Source organism: Puma concolor, chromosome B4, assembly GCF_028749965.1.
Source record: "Puma concolor isolate L17-30 chromosome B4, mPumCon1.1.hap2, whole genome shotgun sequence".
NCBI classification, from domain to species: domain Eukaryota; kingdom Metazoa; phylum Chordata; class Mammalia; order Carnivora; family Felidae; genus Puma; species Puma concolor.
In genome coordinates this window covers 111,378,444-111,402,042 of record NC_141673.1, presented here as the reverse complement: position 1 = coordinate 111,402,042, position 23,599 = coordinate 111,378,444, and the positions used below count along the sequence as shown (strand labels likewise).

Sequence of the window (23,599 nt, the reverse complement as noted above, 5' to 3'; positions counted from 1 at the left end):
TGGAATATATAATGTATCAGTAAGTACTGATATTTCTTAACCTGTCATCTATGGAGGCCAGTCTATAATTATTCCACTTATAATACATTATTTTTCTTGGCTAAACAAACTAACATATCATCCTATAATAAAATGCTTGAAATTCAGTACAGCAAGTAAAAAAAACCTGGCTAAAAATTTAATACATCTTATATGATGGCTGACTTTATAACTATTCCTTTACCAAGAAAATACACATACAGTTTTAAATATGGTAATCAATAAATGTTGGTTTAAGGATTAATTAAAGTTTCTTCTGGAGCTTTTACTCAGTCTTCCAAAAGTTGAACAGACCCAAAGAGTAACCTATCCAAATATCTAGAATTATTATATTTTTCCTTATTTTCACTTCCATTTTAAAGAAGAAAAGATAAAAACCCACATACCTCGCTTCTATGTTTATCCTATGCCTTAAACTTGTCTACTAAGCGTAAATATAGTTTATCCTTTAGCCAAGACTGTGAATATTAATTTTAAAGGCAAGCAAATCAAACAATCAGGATTTATCAAAAAGCATCAACCATGATGAAAATTGGATAGCACTTTTTCTCATGGAAAATGCCACAGCAAGAACAATGATTTATCAATAGGAATTGCACATTAATTTTAACCCAGAGTAATGATCAAACAAATAAAAGCTTTTTCCACTTTCTTAATTAAGAAAACAAATGTTAAATAAAACCATGCCTGACATATAAGAGATGATGCATTTAACATAATATGCTCTTTCTTACCTTTTCCATATACTGTGAGCAGTTTGATTCTTGTAATAAATTTGAAGCTTCTTGTTTGTAATATTCTCCTGTTTCAGTCAGAAAGGGAGACTCAAAGATTTCCTGATAAAACTAAATAAATCAATTAAAATTTAATTAAAAAATTAGAACAAGTAATTTAAAAAATTAAAGGTCTGATTATGTTTTTAAAGGAGGCTTTTTACCTTTAAGGGGAATTTTTTCTTATACTGTTCAACATGAACAAAGGAGTTAATAACCCCATGGATTACTTTCTGGTTTGGGTCTTCTCCACCACGATCACTAAAACAAGGTATAACAAAAAATATTGAGAATACAATTATCTATGGAAAAATAGCAAAGAATGCCAAAATATGGCTGTTAATATTCTATTGGTCTAATCAATTTATAAAGCATTTTAAAGGTCAATGCATGCTTGATGCTTAAAAATAATTTTTTTCATATCATAGCTGAATTAATATTTATGATAGTTAATGTAGTCATTAGATGTCATTTCAATAAATGAGAAAAGTGTTAATTGTAAATACTACATTGATACTCGGATGATACTACTTTCATTTTAGAGTAGACATGAGGCCATCAATTCAAGACTTTTAATACTGATGGTTAAAAATATTTGAATTTGACTTGCCACAAACTGTTACTAGAGGATTTGGTCAGAATTCAGTCTGGACCATTACAAGTATGCCCATAATAATCTGACAGTACACATAAACTCTATATATTATTACTCCCTGAAGGGACTAATAGGTGCTATTCTCTAAGAGATCTGCCACTGAGTTGCTTCCCATGCAAACACAAAGGTTTTTGGAAATTTTAGACATTTAGTGAGATATGTTTCAGTATTTCTATATCCCTTTACAGCTGCAAAGGAATCTAAAATCACCTCAATTATTCATGTGACATTTGGTAAGTTCCTACTTAGCCAAGGCACTATTTGTGATGCAAGTTTTATTTATCAAAAAATTGTTTTTAATGTTTATTTATTTTTGAGAGAGAGAGAGACAGAGCATGAGCGGGGGTAGGGCAGAGAGAGAGGGAAACACAGAATCTGAAGCAGGCTCCAGGCTCCAAGCTGTCAGCACAGAACCCGACGCAGGGCTCGAACTCATGAACCGCGAGATCACGCCCTGAGCTGAAGTTGGACACTCAACCAACTGAGCCACCCAGGCGCCCCTAAGATGCAAGTTTTAAACATGGTAACAAGTGTAGGTGAATGTCAGGCTTTCTAATTACAGAAAGAGGAAAATGAAATAGAAAAAAATAGTTTGCCTAAAGCCACAGCCCAACAGTCTGGCCCAAAGTTGGGAGTTTCTGACTCCAGTACTAATGCTCAAATCAAACCATTATGCGGTCAAAGGTTTACCTTCCTCCCGGCAATCTTTCACCTCACTTTAAAATGTCTTTTTTTTCCCTCTGAGTTAATATTTATTTTACAGAGAGAACAGAAAATACATGATCACCATTCCATCGTAAAAATATCTTGTTCTTTACAGTAGGATAAAAACACTTTCTAACATTTTTGAAAAGTGTTGAGGCAATGATGTTTACATATTAGTGTCCCTCCCTGCCTCTGCATCTCTCTAATACTCTTTCATTCTTTCTTTAATTATCTGGATAGTCTGGGGGAAGGTTTTTGTACTTGAACAAATATAGGGACAAATATATAATTCTGTCAGTTATAAAATCTCAGATACAAAATCTACATTTTGATACTACTAACAAAAGCAATGAGTTCCTATAATGTCACATATACTGCTCTGCTCACCTTCTATCAGTTCCTTCCTAAATCCAAATTAAATCTGGTGAAATAATGATCTAACCTATCTCATCTAGTTGGAACACACCAGATTTTTTTTCTTTTAACTTTGCCTAGGGCCAAATAAAAATCAGTCAAGAATGAGAAACATCTGAATTTTTGGAAAATTAGACTACTAAAATTCTTTTCATGACCAAAGTCTATTCTCCCTGCTCAGCACCAGGAAAACTTCCACTCCTGATATTCTCAGCACTCTTGCCATTTGTTTCTGATCCCAAAAGGCCCAGGTAAGCTGGAATTGGGTAACACACTGTCTAGAAGAAACACAGATATTCCTAGTGCTTAATAACTAAGCTGTCCTCCCTAAAAAGGTAACAGCTGAATTCAGAAACTCTTAGGCATAATTATTCAATCTTTAAGATCACCACACACTTTTATAACTATACAAAACATTATAAATATACAGTATTTCTATTAGGCTGACAGATAATGAAAATAAACTGAAATGATACCAAGTTAGTAATACACAAAAGCACTGACTAAATTGGTCATCTGAATAAACTCTAGTTTTCATCTAAGAACCTGGTCCCAAGAGATAAACCCTGAGAAAAGAAATGAATTTTTAGAAATATTGCTAATTATTTTATCTTAACAGGACTGTGTGGCAAATGCCTACAAAAGTCATAATGAAATTACCAACATAATGAAACCAATCAGCTGAGATGATAGGTACCAAAAGGAATATTTAGCATAGACCTTAAGACCAGGATTTTAGAGTCAGGCTGCCTGGGTTTGAGTTCTGGCTGCATTAATATGTCACCTTGGGCAGGCACTTCTTAACCTCTTGGTACTCACTCAGATCTCCTCTTCTGTAAAGTGGGGATAATAAAAGTACCTACACCTCATGGCTGTGAGGATGTGGTAAAGATTAAGCATAATGCTAGAATGCATGTAACACAGTGCTTGGTATAGGAATAAACAATTAATAAATACCACCTATTATTTTAAGTACTAATAGGAACAAAATGGAAGCATTTTTAATATATTAGAGAAGAGAATAAAGAGACCAAAAAAGCACTGATTGTCATTTTAAAATCAAAGCTTTTAAAGCCTATGAAATGAGCTTTTAACTCAAACAGCAGACCAAATTTGTGACAGTCATCAAAAGTTAGGCTGGAACTCTCAAAAGTCTTGATACTGATATATGACAAGGGGTACATTAATCTCTTAGTGAAACCTTCCCTTTACCGTATGTTTAAATGAAAGTAGCGTTCCAGCAAACTAAATGCAGTCCCCTGTCCCTACTGTAAATCTGGGAAATGACAGGAAGGTTACTTTTTAGTACCCCATTGTTGGTGGTAGCCCTTGGACTTAAAGAAATTGAAAAAAGATGGAAAGAAGACAGGACAGTGTGGGAAAATAAAACTATATGCAAAAATGCACAAGAGAATGAAATGCTACAAGGAGAGGATGGGAAGGGAGTAGAGGAAGACAGGCAAAGAAGTGGCAGACACCGAAAGCTGGACAGCACAGAAAGTTGATAAAACCATCCAGGACATGAGGAGCAAGAGTCAGTCTCTGAAGCAAGACGAGTCGCAGCTGTGTGTGTGACCCTCTGGGGCGGTAAGCAGGGCATGAGAGGCAGCGGAGCTCAAGAAGGGAAACCGCTGCAACCAGAAGACTTGCTGCGGCCCTCACCTGAGAACACCTTCTAGTTTCCCCTATTCCCACCCGAGAAAGGCAATGGGAAATCGAGGAAATGTTTTACCTTCAGACTGGCAAGATTTCCTAACAGCAAGTATTGCTGAATGGCAGAGAAACAGGCATTCTCACATTCTGCTTGTGGAAGAACAAGCGCATCAGAGGGCAAACTGGCAAAATTCTAAATGCATGTACTCTATGGCTCCAAACAAACATCTGCATTCATGCACGATAAAAAGCGAGAGTTGGATTAGTGGGTAAACTGGAAACAACCTAATATACACCATGAGAAGGGTTTAATAAAATGAGGTAGGACCATACTAAATAAATACTAAGTAACAGTTTAAAAAGAATGTGGTATATACTAACAGAAAAATTATCAAGATATATAATTGAATAAAAAAAGAAGTTAGTAAGTATGTACATCATTTATGATTTTAAAAAGTTAGAAAAAATCACATAAAAAAGAAAACAATCTCTGTATTGTACTTATTTCTGTATGTAAACATAAAAAGACCTAGGAAAAGGTTTGTAAAGACACTTAAGCAAATAATAACAGGGATTATTACCTCTGGGAAGAGAAAGCCTAAGAAAAGGATCTGGAACATTCAAAGTTTTTCAAGAATGTATGTACCACTTGTGTATTTAAAACTAAGTTTTTCATTGAGTAGCTAATTACATGGTCCAGGGAAGAAAATGTACAAGGTGAGTCTGGCACATCCTGACACACTAGGTAACAAGAAAGGTTGCAAGGATGACTAGGATCTTCTCAAAAAGACCATGGTGCCACCTAACCAAATGGAAGCAATTTAAACTTTAGTAAAACACCACAATGAATAGAAACAAATCAAATGTATTTAGGTCTATAAGATCATCATAATATACTGGGGGAATAAGGCTAATTGCTCACTTTCTGAGGATAACAACAACCCAACTCATTATCTTGACAAATGGGTAAAGAACAAACTAAGCAGTTATTTTACCCTTCCTATATGAACTTCACCATTGGGTAACCAAATAGTAGACGAAGGGAAGCATGTCTTTATAAAATTATTGCTTCCAGGTAGGAGTTAAAACAAAATGATAGAAATAGAGTGACAGTTTTATAAAGCTCATTAAACAAAAGATGTCAGTATTCAGCATCAGTGGTTGCTTATATCCAAAACAAGTGAAAAAACAGACATTATGAAAGAACAAAGTATCTATAGTTTCATCCGAGGGAACCAAGGAGTCTGCCAATTTGCAGGAAATAAAGAGGACAAAGGAACATTTTTTGGATGGACAAAACTAAACTCTTACAGAGTCTAGGAATATACACATGGGTGATAAAATCATAAGAAATAGAAGAAAGGAACTACCTTACAAGTCAGCGTAAAGGTAACTTTTGCATAAAGGAAGGGATGGGACACATATAAAGGTTTCAGGGGTGGCTGGTATGGTTCTATTTCTTGACTTGGGTGGTAATAACAAGAATATTCACTTTATAATAATTCATTAGGCTGTACAATTGTGTTGTGCAGTTTTCTGTATCTTTTAATTTACATTTAAAAAGTTAAATAACGCACACAGAGCAAAATCCCCCCAAATACAAAAGAAAACTGATATAACAATATTAATATGTGCCAGAATAAAGAAAAAGAGCACAAGATATATGATGTTACAACAATAAAAATAATTAACCATGAAGATAATAATCCTGATATTTACTCAACTAACAAACAGAGATTCAAAATGTATGAAACAAAAACTATTAATTGCAAGGGAAAAAGTCAATAAATCTAAAACTGAGCTGGGAAACTTTAAAATACATTTTTCAGAAACTCTGAGATTCAAAAGAATAAAGACTGAGTTAGATTTTTGTCTTTATCTAAGACTGTATTTTTCCCTCAATGAAGTCTCCAGGGTCTAAACAACTAATAAATAAAAATGACAAACACAAGGATGCATCAGAGAAAGCATACATCAGCCATACCAGGCTATGTTACAAAGTGTTCCAAATTCAAAGAGAAGAATTTCATTTCAATTTTTGCTTTTGTTCACAGAGTACTCAACACTAAAAAGTTAACTACAGAATTACTGGGGAAAAGAAATGCAACTCTGAATCCTTCTAACATTAAAAACTCAGGGTTTTCGGGGCGCCTGGGTGGCGCAGTCGGTTAAGCGTCCAACTTCAGCCAGGTCACGATCTCGTGGTCTGTGAGTTCCAGCCCCGCGTCAGGCTCTGGGCTGAGGGCTCAGAGCCTGGAGCCTGTTTCCGATTCTGTGTCTCCCTCTCTCTCTGCCCCTCCCCCGTTCATGCTCTGTCTCTCTCTGTCCCAAAAATAAATAAACGTTGAAAAAAAAAAAAAATTAAAAAAAAAAAAAAACTCAGGGTTTTCAATGGTATCCTTAAGTATCTAAGTAATTCCTTTTATAAGCATTTAAAAATATATGTATTTATTTCCTTTTTATAATTTCATATATCCAATTTTAATTTTAAGTAAAACTAAAGTCCTTGCAGAAAATTTATATCACAATATTTATTTTCCATATTTATGCTTGCCTCTTTATATATTACTGAAAATATTCAAATTCTTATACTATAACATTTGGATCCATGAAGTTACACTATTTTATTTATTAAAATTATAAACAACTTTAGGTTGTTACTGCACTGAAAGTCCCAGTTGGCAATTCTACTATATTAATATGAAAGATAGATAAGTTACCATATGAACAAAATTACTTCTATCTTTCCAAGTGAAGTAAATACTGAAAAATATGCAATATACAATCTATGGTTACATCATGTGTTTTCTTCCTTATATATATATATATGAAGGAGCACCTTTACTTAAAAATTCTACAACCTACATTCCACTTTTAAACCTAATATTTCTCTGAAACACTTTTCTTCAAAATGAATGAAACTGCGATTATTCCTATAGTGTTTACATAGCTCAAGAGAAGCCATCTTTATAAGAATACAATTAAGCTGAAAGAGTTCAGTCCCAGTTTATATCTTAAAAGCAGATGATGCATGATCTTTAAGCCATCAGCTCCTCCTTTTCTCCTTTTACATCATTTTACATTGCTGTCTTTTCTGTCTGTCCTTTTAAACCTTCTTCTTGTCTTTCCTGCAGAGATCCCACTTCACCCAACTGAAAAGTCATGAAATTCTAACTATAGTTTACTAAGTATTTCAGCATTCATGCTCCATAAGAATCCTCACTTAGTGGAACATACTGATTTCACAAGGAAAAATCTTCCATTAGTCTGACAGGTAACTTTACTTCTTCAAACGCTGAGATGGGCCTCAATTTTCTGAAATCTTCAAAGAAGTTACCTCAGGACTGGAAATATTATGATCTATATATTTTTCTTATAAGATGGTAAATGTAAGACAATTGCATGTGAGATCACATACAAAAATTCCTAGGCTCATGGGTGGTGGTAGGTCATAAAATATACCTAATACACATAACCAAACTTACATTAAGAAGTAATCTTTTCTTTAAAGATAGCAACCAAATTAATTCTTTTACTGATGAGTTTAATACTACACAGCTGAAAGAGGGGAAAAAATGTATTACTCTGCTTTAAAAAAAATTATAATCATTATAAAATTAACTGAGGTAGAGATTATCTAACCGAAATTGTAGGAAAGAGCAATCACATTAGTATCAGATAACTACCTATGTGGTACAAGCAAGCATTTTTAGCTAAAGGACAGTGTTAAAAATCATAGGGCCAAAAAAAAAAAAAAAAAAAAAAAAAGAAATGTAGACAGCTGATGGAACACAGTTTCAAAGTACCAGTATCTGTTATGGTGAATATCTAAGAGCAAACATGCTACTAAGTATTTAAGAATTAGGAAAGACATGTTTTTATCTTTTAGCAACTCTTGGCCATTGTGATAAAAATAATCTTTCAGACTACATTAAATAACTTTAGTATTAAGTAAGACCCATCTACGGAAGAAGGAAACGAGTTCTATCTGTCAAGGATTGCTGGTTCATTAGTATTCTCTACTCTGAAGTTTTTTAACGTATAATCTTCTCTTTACTTCTGTGCATTGTTTTCAAACTATGTTTCCTAGTGCTCTCAGCAATTTACCAGTCTCTTGTCAAAGTCTCTTGCGTTATTGTCATCCTGTTTATGACAGTTGCTTTCTTATTTAAATCTAATTAGACCTCATATAAAACCATATACTGCAAAACAGAAATTTCAAGTTGAAAGGGGCCTCCAAAGGTCAGCTGATACAACCTTCCCTATTTCACAGGAATCCAATGAGGTAATTTATTCAGGAAACAGAATTATAAAAGAAATTGGAATGCCCTGATTTCCAATCTGTCTGTTGTTCATACAAATTATTTAGAGAGGGTTGCTTAAAATTTAAAAGGAGGTGGGGGGGCAAGAATCTAGACCTAAGGAATCAAGGAAGATTAAGACTATGTAGGCTGAGAATCATTTTTCTGAAAACATCTATAAATACTTTCTCAAGAGTTTGGGAAGTAAAAAAGCATAACTCCCAAGGATAAAAAAAAAAAAAACCAAAACTGATCCAACCAAAAGGCGTTTCAACCTGTTAAATCCATTACAGATTTGAAGAATAACAGATAATGTTAACTTACATAAGAACCTGTTTAATGAAAAATACCTACACAAACTGGATTGCTTTAAGGAGTTATTATCAAAAGTTTTCACTTGGATATTAATTTTACTGAATACTTATTGTACCTTATTATGCCTCAGGGAGTGTAGTAAATACTTTACATAAAGCATCTCATTTCATCTCAACAACAGCAATATAAAATGGGTATTGTTAACATTCTCTTTTAGTAACTTGATTTAGACAAAATTCTTTTGGCATCAAGGGAAAAATAGCTGGCAGCTAAATCACAGAAGTGTGTAAAAATATTCCCTAGGGAACAAGTTACTCCACTCTGGTATTTTAAAAACTTGTAATTTTCAATCAATTTTCACTTTATTTTACTTCTTACTCCTAATCGCTCTTTTTAAAAAGTAAATTTCATCATTTGCAGTAGGAAGTATGGGCAGTAATTCAACTATTTCTTATGCTTTTAAAAATTATTAATGGAGCTCTAACACAGGGCTACAATAAGCTAGGTAAATTATTAATGTCTTTATTTTCTTTAACTGAGATTACCAGATAGAAAACAATGCTTAAATATCAGGAATTCTACATACTGTCTTACATTAGGAACCCTTCCTCAACCTCCACACTATATAATCATATCTCAGCTGAACGAATACACAGATTCCTGTAAAAAAAACCAAAACTTTGGTTAGAGATTTTAAAGTGTCCCTCTCACCGAAGATTCTATATACATTTCAGTCCAATCTAAAAACAGTCTTGTCTCCCAGAAGAAGGAAAGAAAAGAAAAATAAGAATGGGATAATAAAAGAGAAAGAAAGATACAACAGGGAAGATCAACTGAGACAAAACGGATTCTTCGAAAAAAAAAATCCAACAAAATACACAAATCTCTAGTGAAAGTCCTCACGAAAAGATACATGCAAGCAATATTATGAGTGAAGACATCACTCCAGATGGGAATTAAAAGGAAAATAAAATACCAAGTGACTAAAGTTAGTATCACAAGTAAAAAAAAGAAAGTATTGTTGATATACTCTACTCTTTGATATTATATGATGAGAAGGGCATATATATCACCATGTGGAATTCCTCCTCCAAACCCATAATCTCAGTCTAATCTGACCCAACATCACAGAAATCAAAGTTGACAGACATACTACAAAATACCTGATCACTAATTTTTAAAAAAAAGTGTCAATTCATGAGAGACAATGGAAGACTAAAAATATCTCCACCAAGTAGAAGAGACCAAGAGAGACATGACAGCTAAATACAATGTTGTGATTTAGACTGGATCCTGGAGCAGAATCAGTGAAAAACTGAGAAAGTACAAATACAATCTGTAGTTTAGTTAACAGTTTTATACTAACGTTCATAAATATACCATGGGTTGTGAAATGGTAATATTAGGAAAAGAGGAGTATACAGGAACTTTCTGTATTGGCTTTGCAACTCTTCTATAAATTTAAAGTTCTTCCAAATAACAACTTTTTTAAAGTAAATACTGTCAACAACTACTTCTAAAAATTCTGAAAAAATAACTCACAACGGACTCAGAAGAAATAAATATCTGACTACTGAAAAAACTACAGGCAGTATAAAAAATTCTGAGACAACTGTTTTGGGATCCAGCACTCTAAGATTTGGCAAAAAGCTGGAAATTGGAAAGATGGCAGAGTAGGAGGATAGTGAGCTCACCTCATCTCATGGACACACCAAGTCAACAACTACATCTACACAATTCTGAAAATAATCTGAAGACTGGCAGAACAAATCTTCCACAACTAGTTGTAGAGGAAGCCACATCAAAAAAAAGTGTGAGAAGGGGCGCCTGGGCAGCTCAGTTGGTGAAGCTTCTGACCTCGGCTCAGATCATGTTCTGGGTTGATGGGCTTGAGCTCTACATCGGGCTCTCTGCTGTCAGCTCAGAGCCTGCTTTGGATCCTCTGTCTCCCTCTCTCTCTGCTCCTCCCCCTTTCTCACTCTCTGTCTCTCAAAATAAATAAATAAAAACATTAAAAAAAAAAAAAAAGATGCGAGAGACAGAAATGCAGTCAGGAACCAAACCCTAAGCAACTAACCACAAGTGGGAGGGATATCACAAACAAGAAGGTGTGAGGGGATTAGACCCTACACCAGGGGCCTCCAGCCCTGGGGACCCACACTGATGAGTCCCCATAATGTATGGCTTTGAAAATCATCTGGCTTAATTTCAGGAGCATTAAAAACCAGCAGAGCTTAACCCCTGGAGGCCTGGAGGGCAATAGGAAACCGAGCCCTTGCCCTTAAAGAACCAGCACACTAAATAACTTGGCAGAGACACAGCATAGAAATAGCAGTTTGGGGGTGCCTGGATGGCTCAGTTGGTTAAGCATCCGACCTCAGCTCAGGTCATGACCTCATGGCTCATGAGTTCAAGCTTTGTGTCGGGCTCTGTGGTGATAGCTCAGAGCCTGAAGCCTGCTTCCGATTCTGTGTCTCCCTCTCTCTCTACCCCTCTCCCGCCTGCACTGTCTCTCTCTCAAAAATAAACAAACGTTAAAAAAAAAAAAACAGTTTGAAGGTGCTTAGGGTATATGTGAAGATTTACTGACTAATCTTAGAATATGTTGACGGGGCAGGGATCTGCAGGAGACTTCTCCAGGAGCTAAAGTGTTGGTGGGTGCCATTTCTCTTCTACTCCCTGATCTATATAATTGGACACAGTTCTAACACTCTCCCATCTACACTGCTACCACAGCTGGTCCTCACCTCCCCAGTGTTCTCCTACTGACCTGCTCCACCCAAGAAACCCGTCTCAGCAGACATCCTTCCAAAGTGGCTCTTGCCCTGTCACAATACCATACACTAGCTCATCCGCAGTTCCGGCAGCCAGGCCTCTTAGCTGGCTACACATGGAGCAAGCCCTTGTTCTTCAGTATGCTAACAGTGGTGGCAGAGACTAACTGCAGACAGCTAGGGTGAGTGCTGGCCCCAACTACCAGTTAGCCCAGGCAGTTAACAGCTGGGCCTCTCAACAGTGTGGGGAACAAATCCTGTCCAGTGCCCCAACAGCAGGCAAAGTAGGTTACTGTAGACAGTTGGGCTGAAGGCCAGTCCCATCTACCACCATGCCCACAGCAACTGTGGCTCAGCCACAACAGGAAGGCCCATGCAGCTTACACAGGGGACACCAATGGAGCACCTGGTTTTGCTGACGAGGGGGGGATTGTGCTGCAGGGCAATACAGGACTTCTTCTACACAAGTCTACTACTTTCAAGACCAAGCGACACAGCTAACCTACTATATACAGAAACAGATTTAGACAAAATAAGAAGGCAGAGGAATATGCCTCAAATGAAAGAACAAGACAAAATAACAGAAAAAGAGCTAAATGAAATGAAATATTTCTCATAAAGAGTTCAAAGTAATGGTCATTACGATACTTGACTTGAGAGAAGAATGGATTAATTCAGTGAGAACTGCAACAAAAATACAAAATATTAAAAAGAGTTGAAGAACACAATTAGCTGAAATAAAAAAATATACTAGAGGGAATCAACAGCAGATGAGAAAATGCAGGAATGGATCAGTGATCTGGAAGACAGGGTAATGGAAAGCAATCAAGCTGAACAGCAAAGACAAGACAAAACAAAACAAACCTAAAAAAGAGAGAGAGAGAAAGAGAGAAAGAGAGAGAGAAAGAAAAAAAAAGAATAAAAAATAAGAATAGGTAAGAATAGGTTAAAAGAACTCTGCAACATCATCAAGAGTAATAATTTCTGTATGACAGGGATCCCAGAAAAAGAAGGAAGAAGAGGTTGGAGAATTTATTTAAAGAAACAATAGCTGAAAATTTCCCTAATCTGAGAAAGAAAACAAACATTCAGGTCCAGGAAGTATAGACAACTCTTAACAAGACAAACCCAAGGACGCCCACACCAAGACACCTAATAACTAAAATGGCAAAAGTAATGACAAAGAGAGAATTTTAAAAGCAGCAGAGAAAACAGTTATATACAAGGGAAATACTGTAAGACTATCAGCTGATTTTTCAGCAGAAACTTTGAAGGCCAGAAGAAAGTGGTACAAGATGTTCAAAGTACTGACAGGAAAAAAACCTACAACCAAGAATACTCTACCTGACAACGTTATCATTCAGAATTGAAGGAGAGACAAAGAGATTCCCTAGACAAACAGAAGTTAAAACTTATCACCACTAACCCAGCCTTACAAGAAATGTTTAAAGGGAGTTCATTAAATGGAAAGAAAATAAAGGTATTTAATTTCACATCAATTTAAAAGCAATTATATCTGCAAAAATCAGTCAAGAGATAAATTTAAAAGATGTAAAATATGCTATCATATAAGTAAAATGTGGAGGGAGGGAGTAGAAATTTAATGATTTCACAATGTATTCAAAATTGAGCAACCATCAACTTAATATAGCCTGCTATACACATAAGATATATATGACCCCAATGGTAACCAGAAATCAAACACCTATAGTAGATACACAAAAAATAAAGAGGACAGAATCTAAGCATAACACTAAAGCAAGCCATCAAACCACAAGGGAAGAGAGTGAGAAAAGAAGAACAGAAAAGAACTACAAAAATAACCAGAAAACAACAAACAAAGTAATATTTAATAAGTACATACTTATCAGTAATTACTTTAAATATTTATGGACTAAATACTCCAATCAAAAGACGTAGGGTAACTAAATGGATAAAAAACCAAGACCCATCTATATGCTGCCTACAAGACTCACTTCAGATCTAAAGACACATCATACAGAGTAAAATTGAAGGGATGGAAAAAAACATTCTATGCAAATGGAAGTGAAAAAAAGGCTGGAATATAAATACATATATCAGACACAATAGACTTTAAAACAAAGACTGTAGCAAGAGAAAGAAAATCAGTATATAATGATAAAGGGATCCATCCAACAGGAGAACAGAACAAGTGTAAATATCTATGCATCCAACATATGAGCACCTAAATATAGAAAGCAAATATTAACACCCATAACAGGAGAAATTGACAGTAATACATTAATAGTAAGGAACTTTAATGCTCCACTTATATCAGTTGTTAGATCATCCAAACAGAAAATCAATAAAGAAACAATGGCTTTGAACAACCCCTTAGACCAGATAGATGGACCTAACAGGATACATATAGAACATTCCATCCACAAACAGCAGAATACATATTCTTTTCACATCATATAGAACATTCTCCGGGATAGAAGGAACATACTTAAAGATCATAAAAGCCATTTATGAAAAGCCCACAGCTAACATCATCCTCAACGGGGAAAAACTGAGAGCTTTTTCCCTGAGATCAGGAACACGACAGGGATGCCCACTCTCACCGCTGTTGTTTAACATAGTGCTGGAAGTTCTAGCATCAGCAATCAGACAACAAAAGGAAATCAAAGGCGTCAAAATTGGCAAAGATGAAGTCAAGCTTTCGCTCTTTGCAGATGACATGATATTATACATGGAAAATCCGATAGACTCCACCAAAAGTCTGCTAGAACTGATACATGAATTCAGCAAAGTTGCAGGATACAAAATCAATGTACAGAAATCAGTTGCATTCTTATACACTAACAATGAAGCAACAGAAAGACAAATAAAGAAACTGATCCCATTCACAATTGCACCAAGAAGCATAAAATACCTAGGAATAAATCTAACCAAAGATGTAAAGGATCTGTATGCTGAAAACTATAGAAAGCTTATGAAGGTAATTGAAGAAGATTTAAAGAAATGGAAAGACATTCCCTGCTCGTGGATTGGAAGAATAAATATTATCAAAATGTCAATACTACCCAAAGCTATCTACACATTCAATGCAATCCCAATCAAAATTGCACCAGCATTCTTCTCGAAACTAGAACAAGCAATCCTAAAATTCATATGGAACCACAAAAGGCCCCGAATAGCCAAAGTAATTTTGAAGAAGAAGACCAAAGCAGGAGGCATCACAATCCCAGACTTTAGCCTCTACTACAAAGCTGTCATCATCAAGACAGCATGGTATTGGCAGAAAAACAGACACACAGACCAATGGAATAGAATAGAAACCCCAGAACTAGACCCACAAACGTATGGCCAACTCATCTTTGACAAAGCAGGAAAGAACATCCAATGGAAAAAAGTCTCTTTAACAAATGGTGCTGGGAGAACTGGACAGCAACATGCAGAAGGTTGAAACTAGACCACTTTCTCACACCATTCACAAAAATAAACTCAAAATGGATCAAGGACCTGAATGTGAGACAGGAAACCATCAAAACCTTAGAGGAGAAAGCAGGAAAAGACCTCTCTGACCTCAGCCGTAGCAATCTCTTACTCGACACATCCCCAAAGGCAAGGGAATTAAAAGCAAAAGTGAATTACTGGGACCTTATGAAGATAAAAAGCTTCTGCACAGCAAAGGAAACAACCAACAAAACTAAAAGGCAACCAACGGAATGGGAAAAGATATTTGCAAATGACATATCGGACAAAGGGCTAGTATCCAAAATCTATAAAGAGCTCACCAAACTCCACACCCGAAAAGCAAATAACCCAGTGAAGAAATGGGCAGAAAACATGAATAGACACTTCTCTAAAGAAGACATCCGGATGGCCAACAGGCACATGAAAAGATGTTCAGCGTCGCTCCTTATCAGGGAAATACAAATCAAAACCACACTCAGGTATCACCTCACGCCAGTCAGAGTGGCCAAAATGAACAAATCAGGAGACTATAGATGCTGGAGAGGATGTGGAGAAACGGGAACCCTCTTGCACTGTTGGTGGGAATGCAAATTGGTTCAGCCGCTCTGGAAAGCAGTGTGGAGGTTCCTCAGAAAATTAAAAATAGACCTACCCTATGATCCAGCAATAGCACTGCTAGGAATTTATCCAAGGGACACAGGAGTACTGATGCATAGGGTCACTTGTACCCCAATGTTCATAGCAGCACTCTCAACAATAGCCAAATTATGGAAAGAGCCTAAATGTCCATCAACTGATGAATGGATAAAGAAATTGTGGTTTATATACACAATGGAGTACTACGTGGCAATGAGAAAAAATGAAATATGGCCTTTTGTAGCAACGTGGATGGAACTGGAGAGTGTGATGCTAAGTGAAATAAGCCATACAGAGAAAGACAGATACCACATGGTTTCACTCTTATGTGGATCCTGAGAAACTTAAGAGAAACCCATGGGGGAGGGGAAAAAAAAAAAAAAAAAGAGGTTAGAGTGGGAGAGAGCCAAAGCATAAGAGACTGTTGAGAACTGAGAACAAACTAAGGGTTGATGGGGGGTGGGAGGGAGGAGAGGGTGGGTGATGGGTACTGAGGAGGGCACCTTTTGGGATGAGCACTGGGTGTTGTATGGAAACCAATTTGACAATAAATTTCATATATATAAAAAAAAAAAAAAAAAAAAAAAAGAACATTCTCCAGGACTGGTCACATGTTAAGCCACAAAACAAGTGTCAATGAATTTAAGAAAACTGAAATCATATCAAGCATCTTTACCAACCACAATAGTATGAAACTAGAAATCAATTACAAGGAAAAAAACACCAGGAAAAAACACAAATACATGGAGGCTAAACAACATGCTACTAAACAATCAATGGGTCAACAAAGAAATCAAAGAGGAACTCAAAAAATTCATGGAGACAAATGAAAATAATAGTCCAAAATCTTTGGGACACAGCAAAGCAGTTCTGAGAGAGACGTATACGTTCATACAAGCCTATCTCAAGAAACAAGAAAAATATCAAATAATCAAACCTTACACCGAAAGCAACTAGAAAAATATGAACAAACTAAGCCTAATGTTAGTAGAAGGAAGAAAATAATAAAAATTAGAGGGGCGCGTGGGTGGCTCAGTTGGTTGGGTATTTGACTCTTGTTTTCGGTTCAGGTCATGATGTCATGGTTTGTGAGTTTGAGCCCCACACTGGGCTCTGTGCTGACAGTGCACAGCCTGCTTAGAGTTCTCTTTCTACCTCTCTCACTGCCCCTCTCCTGCTTGTTCATGCTCTCTCTCTCTGTCTCAAAATAAGTAATTTAAACGAAAAGAAAATAATAAAGATTAGAGCAGAAATAACTGGAGACTAAAGAAAAAACAAGAAAACACCAATGAAATCAAAAGCTGGTTCTTTGAAATATAAACACCACTGATAAACATTTAGCCAGACTCATACAAAAAAAAAGGGGGGGGGGTGCTCAAATAAATAAAATCAGAAATGAAGGAGGAGAGATAACAACCCATACCAGAGAAATACAAAGAATAAGAAACTACCACTAACAATTACATGCCAATAAACTAGACAACCTAGAAGAAATGGATAAATTTCTAGAAACATACAATCTCCTAAACTGAATCAGGAAGAAATAGAAAACTTGACCAGATCAATTACTAGTAATGATAATGAATTGGTAATCGAAAAACTCCCAACAAACAAAAAGTCCAGGACCAGATGGCTTCCCAGGCAAATTCTACCAAACATTTAAAGAAGACTTAACAATGATCCTTCTCATACTATTCCAAGAAATAGAAGAGGAGGGAACACTCCAAATTCATTCTACAAAGTCAGCATTACCCTGACATCAAACCAAGACAATCACTAAAAAACAAAACAAAACCAAAAGAACAAAACAAAAACTACAGTCTAATATCCCTGATTAACACAGATGCAAATATCCTCAACAAAGTATTAGCAAACCACATTCAACAATGCATTAAAAGGACCATTCAACACAATCAAGTAGGATTTATTCCAGAGATGCAAGAGTGGTTCAGTATTCATGAATCAATCGATGTGATACCTTACATTAACAAGAGGAAGGATAAAAACTATATGATCATCTCAACAGATAGAGAAAAAGCATCTGACAAAATACAACATCCATTCATGATAAAAGCTCCCGACAGGGGCAACTGAGTGGCTCAGTAGGTTAAGCGTCAGACTCTTTGATTTCAGCTCAGGTCATGATCTCACAGTTCGTAGGTTCTAGCCCCACATTGGGCTCTGTGCTGACAGCAGGGAGCCTGCTTGGGATTCTCTCTCTCTCCCCTCTCTGCCCCTCCTCTGCTCTCTCTCTCTAAAATAAATTAATAAACATTTAGTAATAAAAAAACAAAAAACCCGACAAAGTCATTTAGAGAAAACATACCTCAGTATAATAAAGGCCATATATGAAAAACCCACAGCTAACATCATATTCAATGGTGAAAACCTGAAAGCTTTTCTTCTAAGATCAGGAACAAGATAAAAATGTCCACTCTTACAACTTTCATTCAACATAGCACTGAAGTCCTAGCTGCAGCAATCAAACAAGAAAAAGAAATAAAAGGCATCCCAATTGGTAAGAAAGCAGTAAAATTGTCACTATTTGCAGATTAGAAACAAGACAAAAATGTCTACTCTCACAACTTTCATTCAACATAGCACTGGAAGTCCTAGCTGCAGCAATCACACACAAAAAAGAAATAAAAGGCATCCAGATTGGTAAGAAAGAAGTAAAACTGTCACTATTTGCAGATGATATGATACTATATATAGAAACTAAAAATCCCACCAAAAAACTATTAGAACTAATAAATGAATTTAGTAGGCTTGCAGGATACAAAATTAATATACAGAAATGTGTTTTGTATACACTAATAACACAGAAAGAAATTTAAATTTTTTTTTGAAGTTTATTTTTGACAGAGAAAGAGTGCGAGAGAGGGGGTGGGGGGTGCAGAGACAAAGAGAGGGAAATACAAAATCTGAAGCAAGCTCCAGGCTCTGAGCTGTCAGCACTGACCCCAACAACCCTGACGCGGGGCTCAAACTCATGGACCGTGAGATCATGACCTGAGCAGAAGTCGGACGCTTATTTAACCAACTGAGCCAACCAGGCGCCCCAAGAAATTTTTTAAAATTTCTATTTGTAACTATACCAAAAAGTATAAGATGTCTAGAAATAAATTAACCAAGGAGGTGAAAAACCTATACTCTGAAAACTGTAAGATATTGATGAAAAGAACTGAAAATGACATAAACAATGTTCATGGATTGAATGAATCACTACTGTTAAAATGTCCATACTACCCAAAAGGAATCTACCAATTCAAAGCAATCACTACCAAAATACCAATAGCAGTTTTCACAGAACTAGAATAAGTAATCCTAAAATTTGTATGGAACCACAAAAAACCTCGAATAGTCAGAGCGATCTTGAGAAAGAACAAAGCTGGAGGTATCACAAACCCAGATTTCAAGATACACTACTAAAGCTGTAGTAATCCAAATAGTATGGTACAAAAACAGCCATATAGGGCAATAGAACACAATAGAGAGCCCGTGCTTCTATGGTCAATTTATCTATGACAAAGGAGGCTAGAATATACAATGGGGAAAAGATGGTGTCTTCAATAAATGGTGTTGGGAAAACTGGACAGCTACATGCAAATAAATGAAACTGGGACCAGTTTCTTTTACCATACACAAGAATAAAATCAAAATGGCTTAAAGACCTAAATGTGAGAGGCGCCTGGATGGCTCAGTTGGCTAAGCATCTGACTTTTTGGCTCAGGTCATGATCTCACAGTTCATGAGTCTGAGCCCTACATCAGGCTCTGTGCTGCCAGCTCAGAACCTGGAGGCTGCTTTGGATTCTGTATCTCCCTCTCTCTCTGTCTCCCACTCGTGCTCTGTCTCTCTGTCTCTCAAATATAAAATAAACATTTAAAAAATTCTTAAAAAAAAAAAAAAGACTTAAATATGAGACCTGAAATGATGAAACTCCTAAAAGAAAACACAGGTGGTATCAGTGTTAACAATATATTTATGGATATGTATCCTCAGGCAAGGGAAACAAAAGCAGTAAGAAACTATTGGGACAACACCAAAATAAAAAGCTTTTGCACAGCAAAGGAGACCATCAACAAAACAAAAAGGCAACCCGGTGAATGGGAGAAGTATTTGCAAATGATATATCCAAGAAAGGATGATATCTAGAATACATCAAGAACTTCTACAACTCAACACCAAAAAAACCCAAAAAATCCAATTAAAAAACAGGCAGAGGATTTGAATAGACATTTTTTCCAAAGAAGATGTACAAATGGCCAACAGACACATGAAGAGATTCTCAAGTCACCAATCATCAGGAAAATGAAAATCAAAACCACAATGAGATATCACCTCACATGAGTCAGAATGGTTAGTATAAAAAAGACAAGAAATAGCAAGTATTAGTGAAGATATGGAGAAAAGGGAATCCCCATGCACTATTGGTGGTAATGTAAATTGGTACAACCACTGTGGAAAACAGTATGGATGTTCCTCAAAAAGTTAAAAATAGAAATATCATATAATCCAGTAATTCCACTAGTGAGTATTTACTCAAAGAAAATGAAAACACACATTCAAAAAGATATGGGCACCCCTATGTATATATAACATTATTTGCAGTAGCCAAAATATGGAAGCAACCCAAATAGCTACTGATAGATGAATGGATAAAGAAGATGTGGTGTATATATACAGTGGAATATTACTCAGACATAAAAAAAAAAAAAAAAATGAGATCTTGCCATTTGTGAGAACATGAATGGACCTAAAGGGTATTATGCTAAATGAAATAAGTCAGACAGAAAAACACAAATGCCACGTGATTTCATTTATAGGTAAAATCTATAAAACAAAACAAGTAACAACAAAAAATTCAGACTCTTAAATACAAACTGGTGGATGTCAGAGGGGAGGTGAATAGGGGAGATAGGTGAAATAGGTGGGGGAGTAAGAGACATAAACTTCCAGTTATAAAATAAATAAGTCACGGAGATGGAAAGTACAGCATAAGGAATACAGTCAATGATAATGTAATAATGTATGGTTACAGATAGTGACCACACTTAATCGTGATGAGTGCCGAGTAATGTACAGAATTGTCAAATAACGATTTTGTACATCGGAAACTAACATGTCAGCTATACTTCAAAGTAAAATAAAGGCAAAGGTTATTTTGTGAATGTGCAAAAAAAAAAAAATTCTTCTTACAAAGAAACCCTAGACGCAGATGGTTTTGCAGCGAGTTTTACTAAACACTGAAAAATTTTACAGAAACTCTTCTACTCAAAAGAAAAAGATGGAATAGTTCCTAATTCAACCTACAAGAATGAGCCTAATACCAAACCCAGACAAAGACATTATGAGAAAGAATAATTATAGGCCCATTCCACTCATGGATATAGATTCAAAATTCTAAACAAAGTATTAGCAAATCAAATGCAGCCATGTTATAAAATTATTACAGACAACAACCAACATGGGTTTTATTCTAGTTATATGAGGATAGTTTAATATTAGAAAATTCATAAATGTAACCCACCACACTAAAAGATTAATAGAAAAAAAACTTTATCTCTCAATAGAATCAGAAATCATTTTATACAATCCAACACCAAATTCAAATTAACTTCATCATTCTGATTAAGAGTATCTTAAAAAAGCTAAAGGAAGCATCATTTTAAGTAGGGAAATGTTACATATGTAACCTTTAAAATCAGGGGTGAGACAAAGATGCTCATTATCCATCACTCCTCTTCAACACTGCTGTGGAGGTCCTAGCCAATGAGGTGTTGTGTGTGTGCACAGGCTAGTGCACGTGTGCGCGTGCGCAAATACACACACACACACACACACACACACACACACACACACACACAAGGGAAGCAAAACTATCATTTACAGATTATGACAGCTGACATAGAAAGCACAAAAATGAGCACAAATTATTAGAAATGACCTTTTTTTTGGGAAAAGAAGCTACAAATGACGGAAGTTAACACGGAGGCTAAATGTTAAGATTTATATATTAAAGAGCCTGCTGTATTTCAATATACTAGCAGAAAACAAATAGAATGCATAATTACACAGAACAAATTTTTTCTAACAGTATCAGAAAATACCAAGTATCCTGAAATAAATCAAACAAAGGAGTGAAGAACCTTTATAGATATATTTATAAAAACTTAGGAGACATTAAAGAAGGCATTAAAAATAGCAGATATGTTCATGAATAGGAAGATTTAATACAGTAAAGATGTAAATTCCCTCCAAATGAACTTATATATTCAATTGAATTTCAATCCTACAAAAAATTTATTCTAGGCAACTTATAATCACCTTTACAAAACATGACCAGGATCTGTGTGAAAAAAAAAAGTAAAGGGGGGCACCTGGGTGGCTCAGTCAGTTAAATGTCTGACTTCAGCTCAGGTCATGATCTCAGTTTGTGAGTTCGAGCCCCGCATTGGGCTCTGTGCTGCCAGCTCAGAGCCTGGAACCTGCTTCAGATTCTGTGTCTCCCTCTCTCTCTGCCCCTCCCCTGCTCACACTCTGTCTCTCTCTGTCTCTCAATAATAAATAAACGTTAAAATAAATAAATAAATAAAAATAAACGTTAAAAAAATTAAAAAAAAAAAAAAAGTAAAGGGCCTTATGAAAAAGTAAAGGGCCAAATAACAGCAAGAACACTTCTAGCTTATGGAGGGCAAGTCTGTCTGACCAGATATCAAGACTTATTATGCTATAATAATGAACAGAGTGAGATATGGGCCAAAGATAGACAAACAAATGGAACAGAGCCCTGATATGGAACCACACTTGTAGGAAAACTCTGGTATCTAACAGAGGTATGATGTCAGAACAGAAAGTAGGAAGAATTAAAAAAAAAAAAAAAAAGGAGCAGGGAGCCTTGGTGGCTCAGTCAGTTAAGCGTTGAACTCCTGGTTTTGGTTCAGGTCCTGATCTCACGGTTTATGAGACCAAGCCCAAGCTCAGGCAGCACACAGCCTGTTTGGGATTTTCTCTCTCCTTCTTTCTCTGCCCCTCCCCTGCTCATGCTCTCTCTCTCTTTCTCTCAAAATAAATAAACTTAAAAAAAAGGAGCTAAAAAGTTATAATTTTTTTCTCATTTGTCACTTAAACTCTTGTCTTTGTTTCTGATTATGCAACAGAAAGGATACTAAAGTCATGATTGTTTTGCTGCTGAATTATAATGTCAGAATAAATAAAAACTTTTCCAATTCAACAAACATTAAGCATAGAGACTTATTTCAGATTGCAATCTGCCAAATGATTCTCTTAGGGAAAAAGAAATCTGCCATATAAATGCTAAGGCAGCAATTCTGATCCTAGGAATCCATAAACCTTCTAAAATGTACATAAAGTTTTGTGTGCATATGCATATTGAGTATTTTTATGTGGGGAGGCTCTAAAGCTTTCATCATCTTCCTAAAGGAATATAAAGTTTCCACAAAAAATAAATATAACCACTGTACTTAAATAAACAAATATTTAAGTACAATCAAACTGTTCTCAGTAGTTACTTATGAAGAGAAGAAAGTTACAGCTAAAAGGAAGAAAACAGGGATATTCACATATTATGTGCCATTTAAACTTAAAAAAATTTTTTTAATTTTGAAATAATTACAGATTCACAGGAAGCTGCAAACATAACAGAAAGCAGTCCTGGACATGTTCACCCAATTTTCTCCAATGGTAACATCTTACGTAACTATGGCACAATGTCAAAATCAGGAAATCAACATTGATACAACCTATAGACCTTATTCAGAATTTGCCAGCTTTAACACATAATCATTTGTGTATATTTGTATTTATGTAATTCTATGAAATTTTATCACATACCTAGATTCATGTTACTACCACCATATTCAAAATATA

The 23,599-nt window shown here is 35.7% G+C and overlaps 1 protein-coding gene across 6 annotated transcripts in view; it reads right to left on the bottom strand.

Annotated features, from left to right (window-relative positions):
• CUL2 (cullin 2) overlaps window positions 1-23,599 on the bottom strand; it is a 105,516-nt gene that overhangs the window by 29,098 nt on the left and 52,819 nt on the right. For all 6 annotated transcript variants that reach the window (XM_086714549.1, XM_086714546.1, XM_086714550.1 and 3 more), the window contains 2 exons: window positions 977-1,073; window positions 774-884 (listed from right to left, as the gene is read on the bottom strand). In XM_086714549.1, coding sequence (XP_086570675.1) covers window positions 774-884; window positions 977-1,073 — 208 coding nt within the window. The remainder of the gene's footprint in view (window positions 1-773; window positions 885-976; window positions 1,074-23,599) is intronic.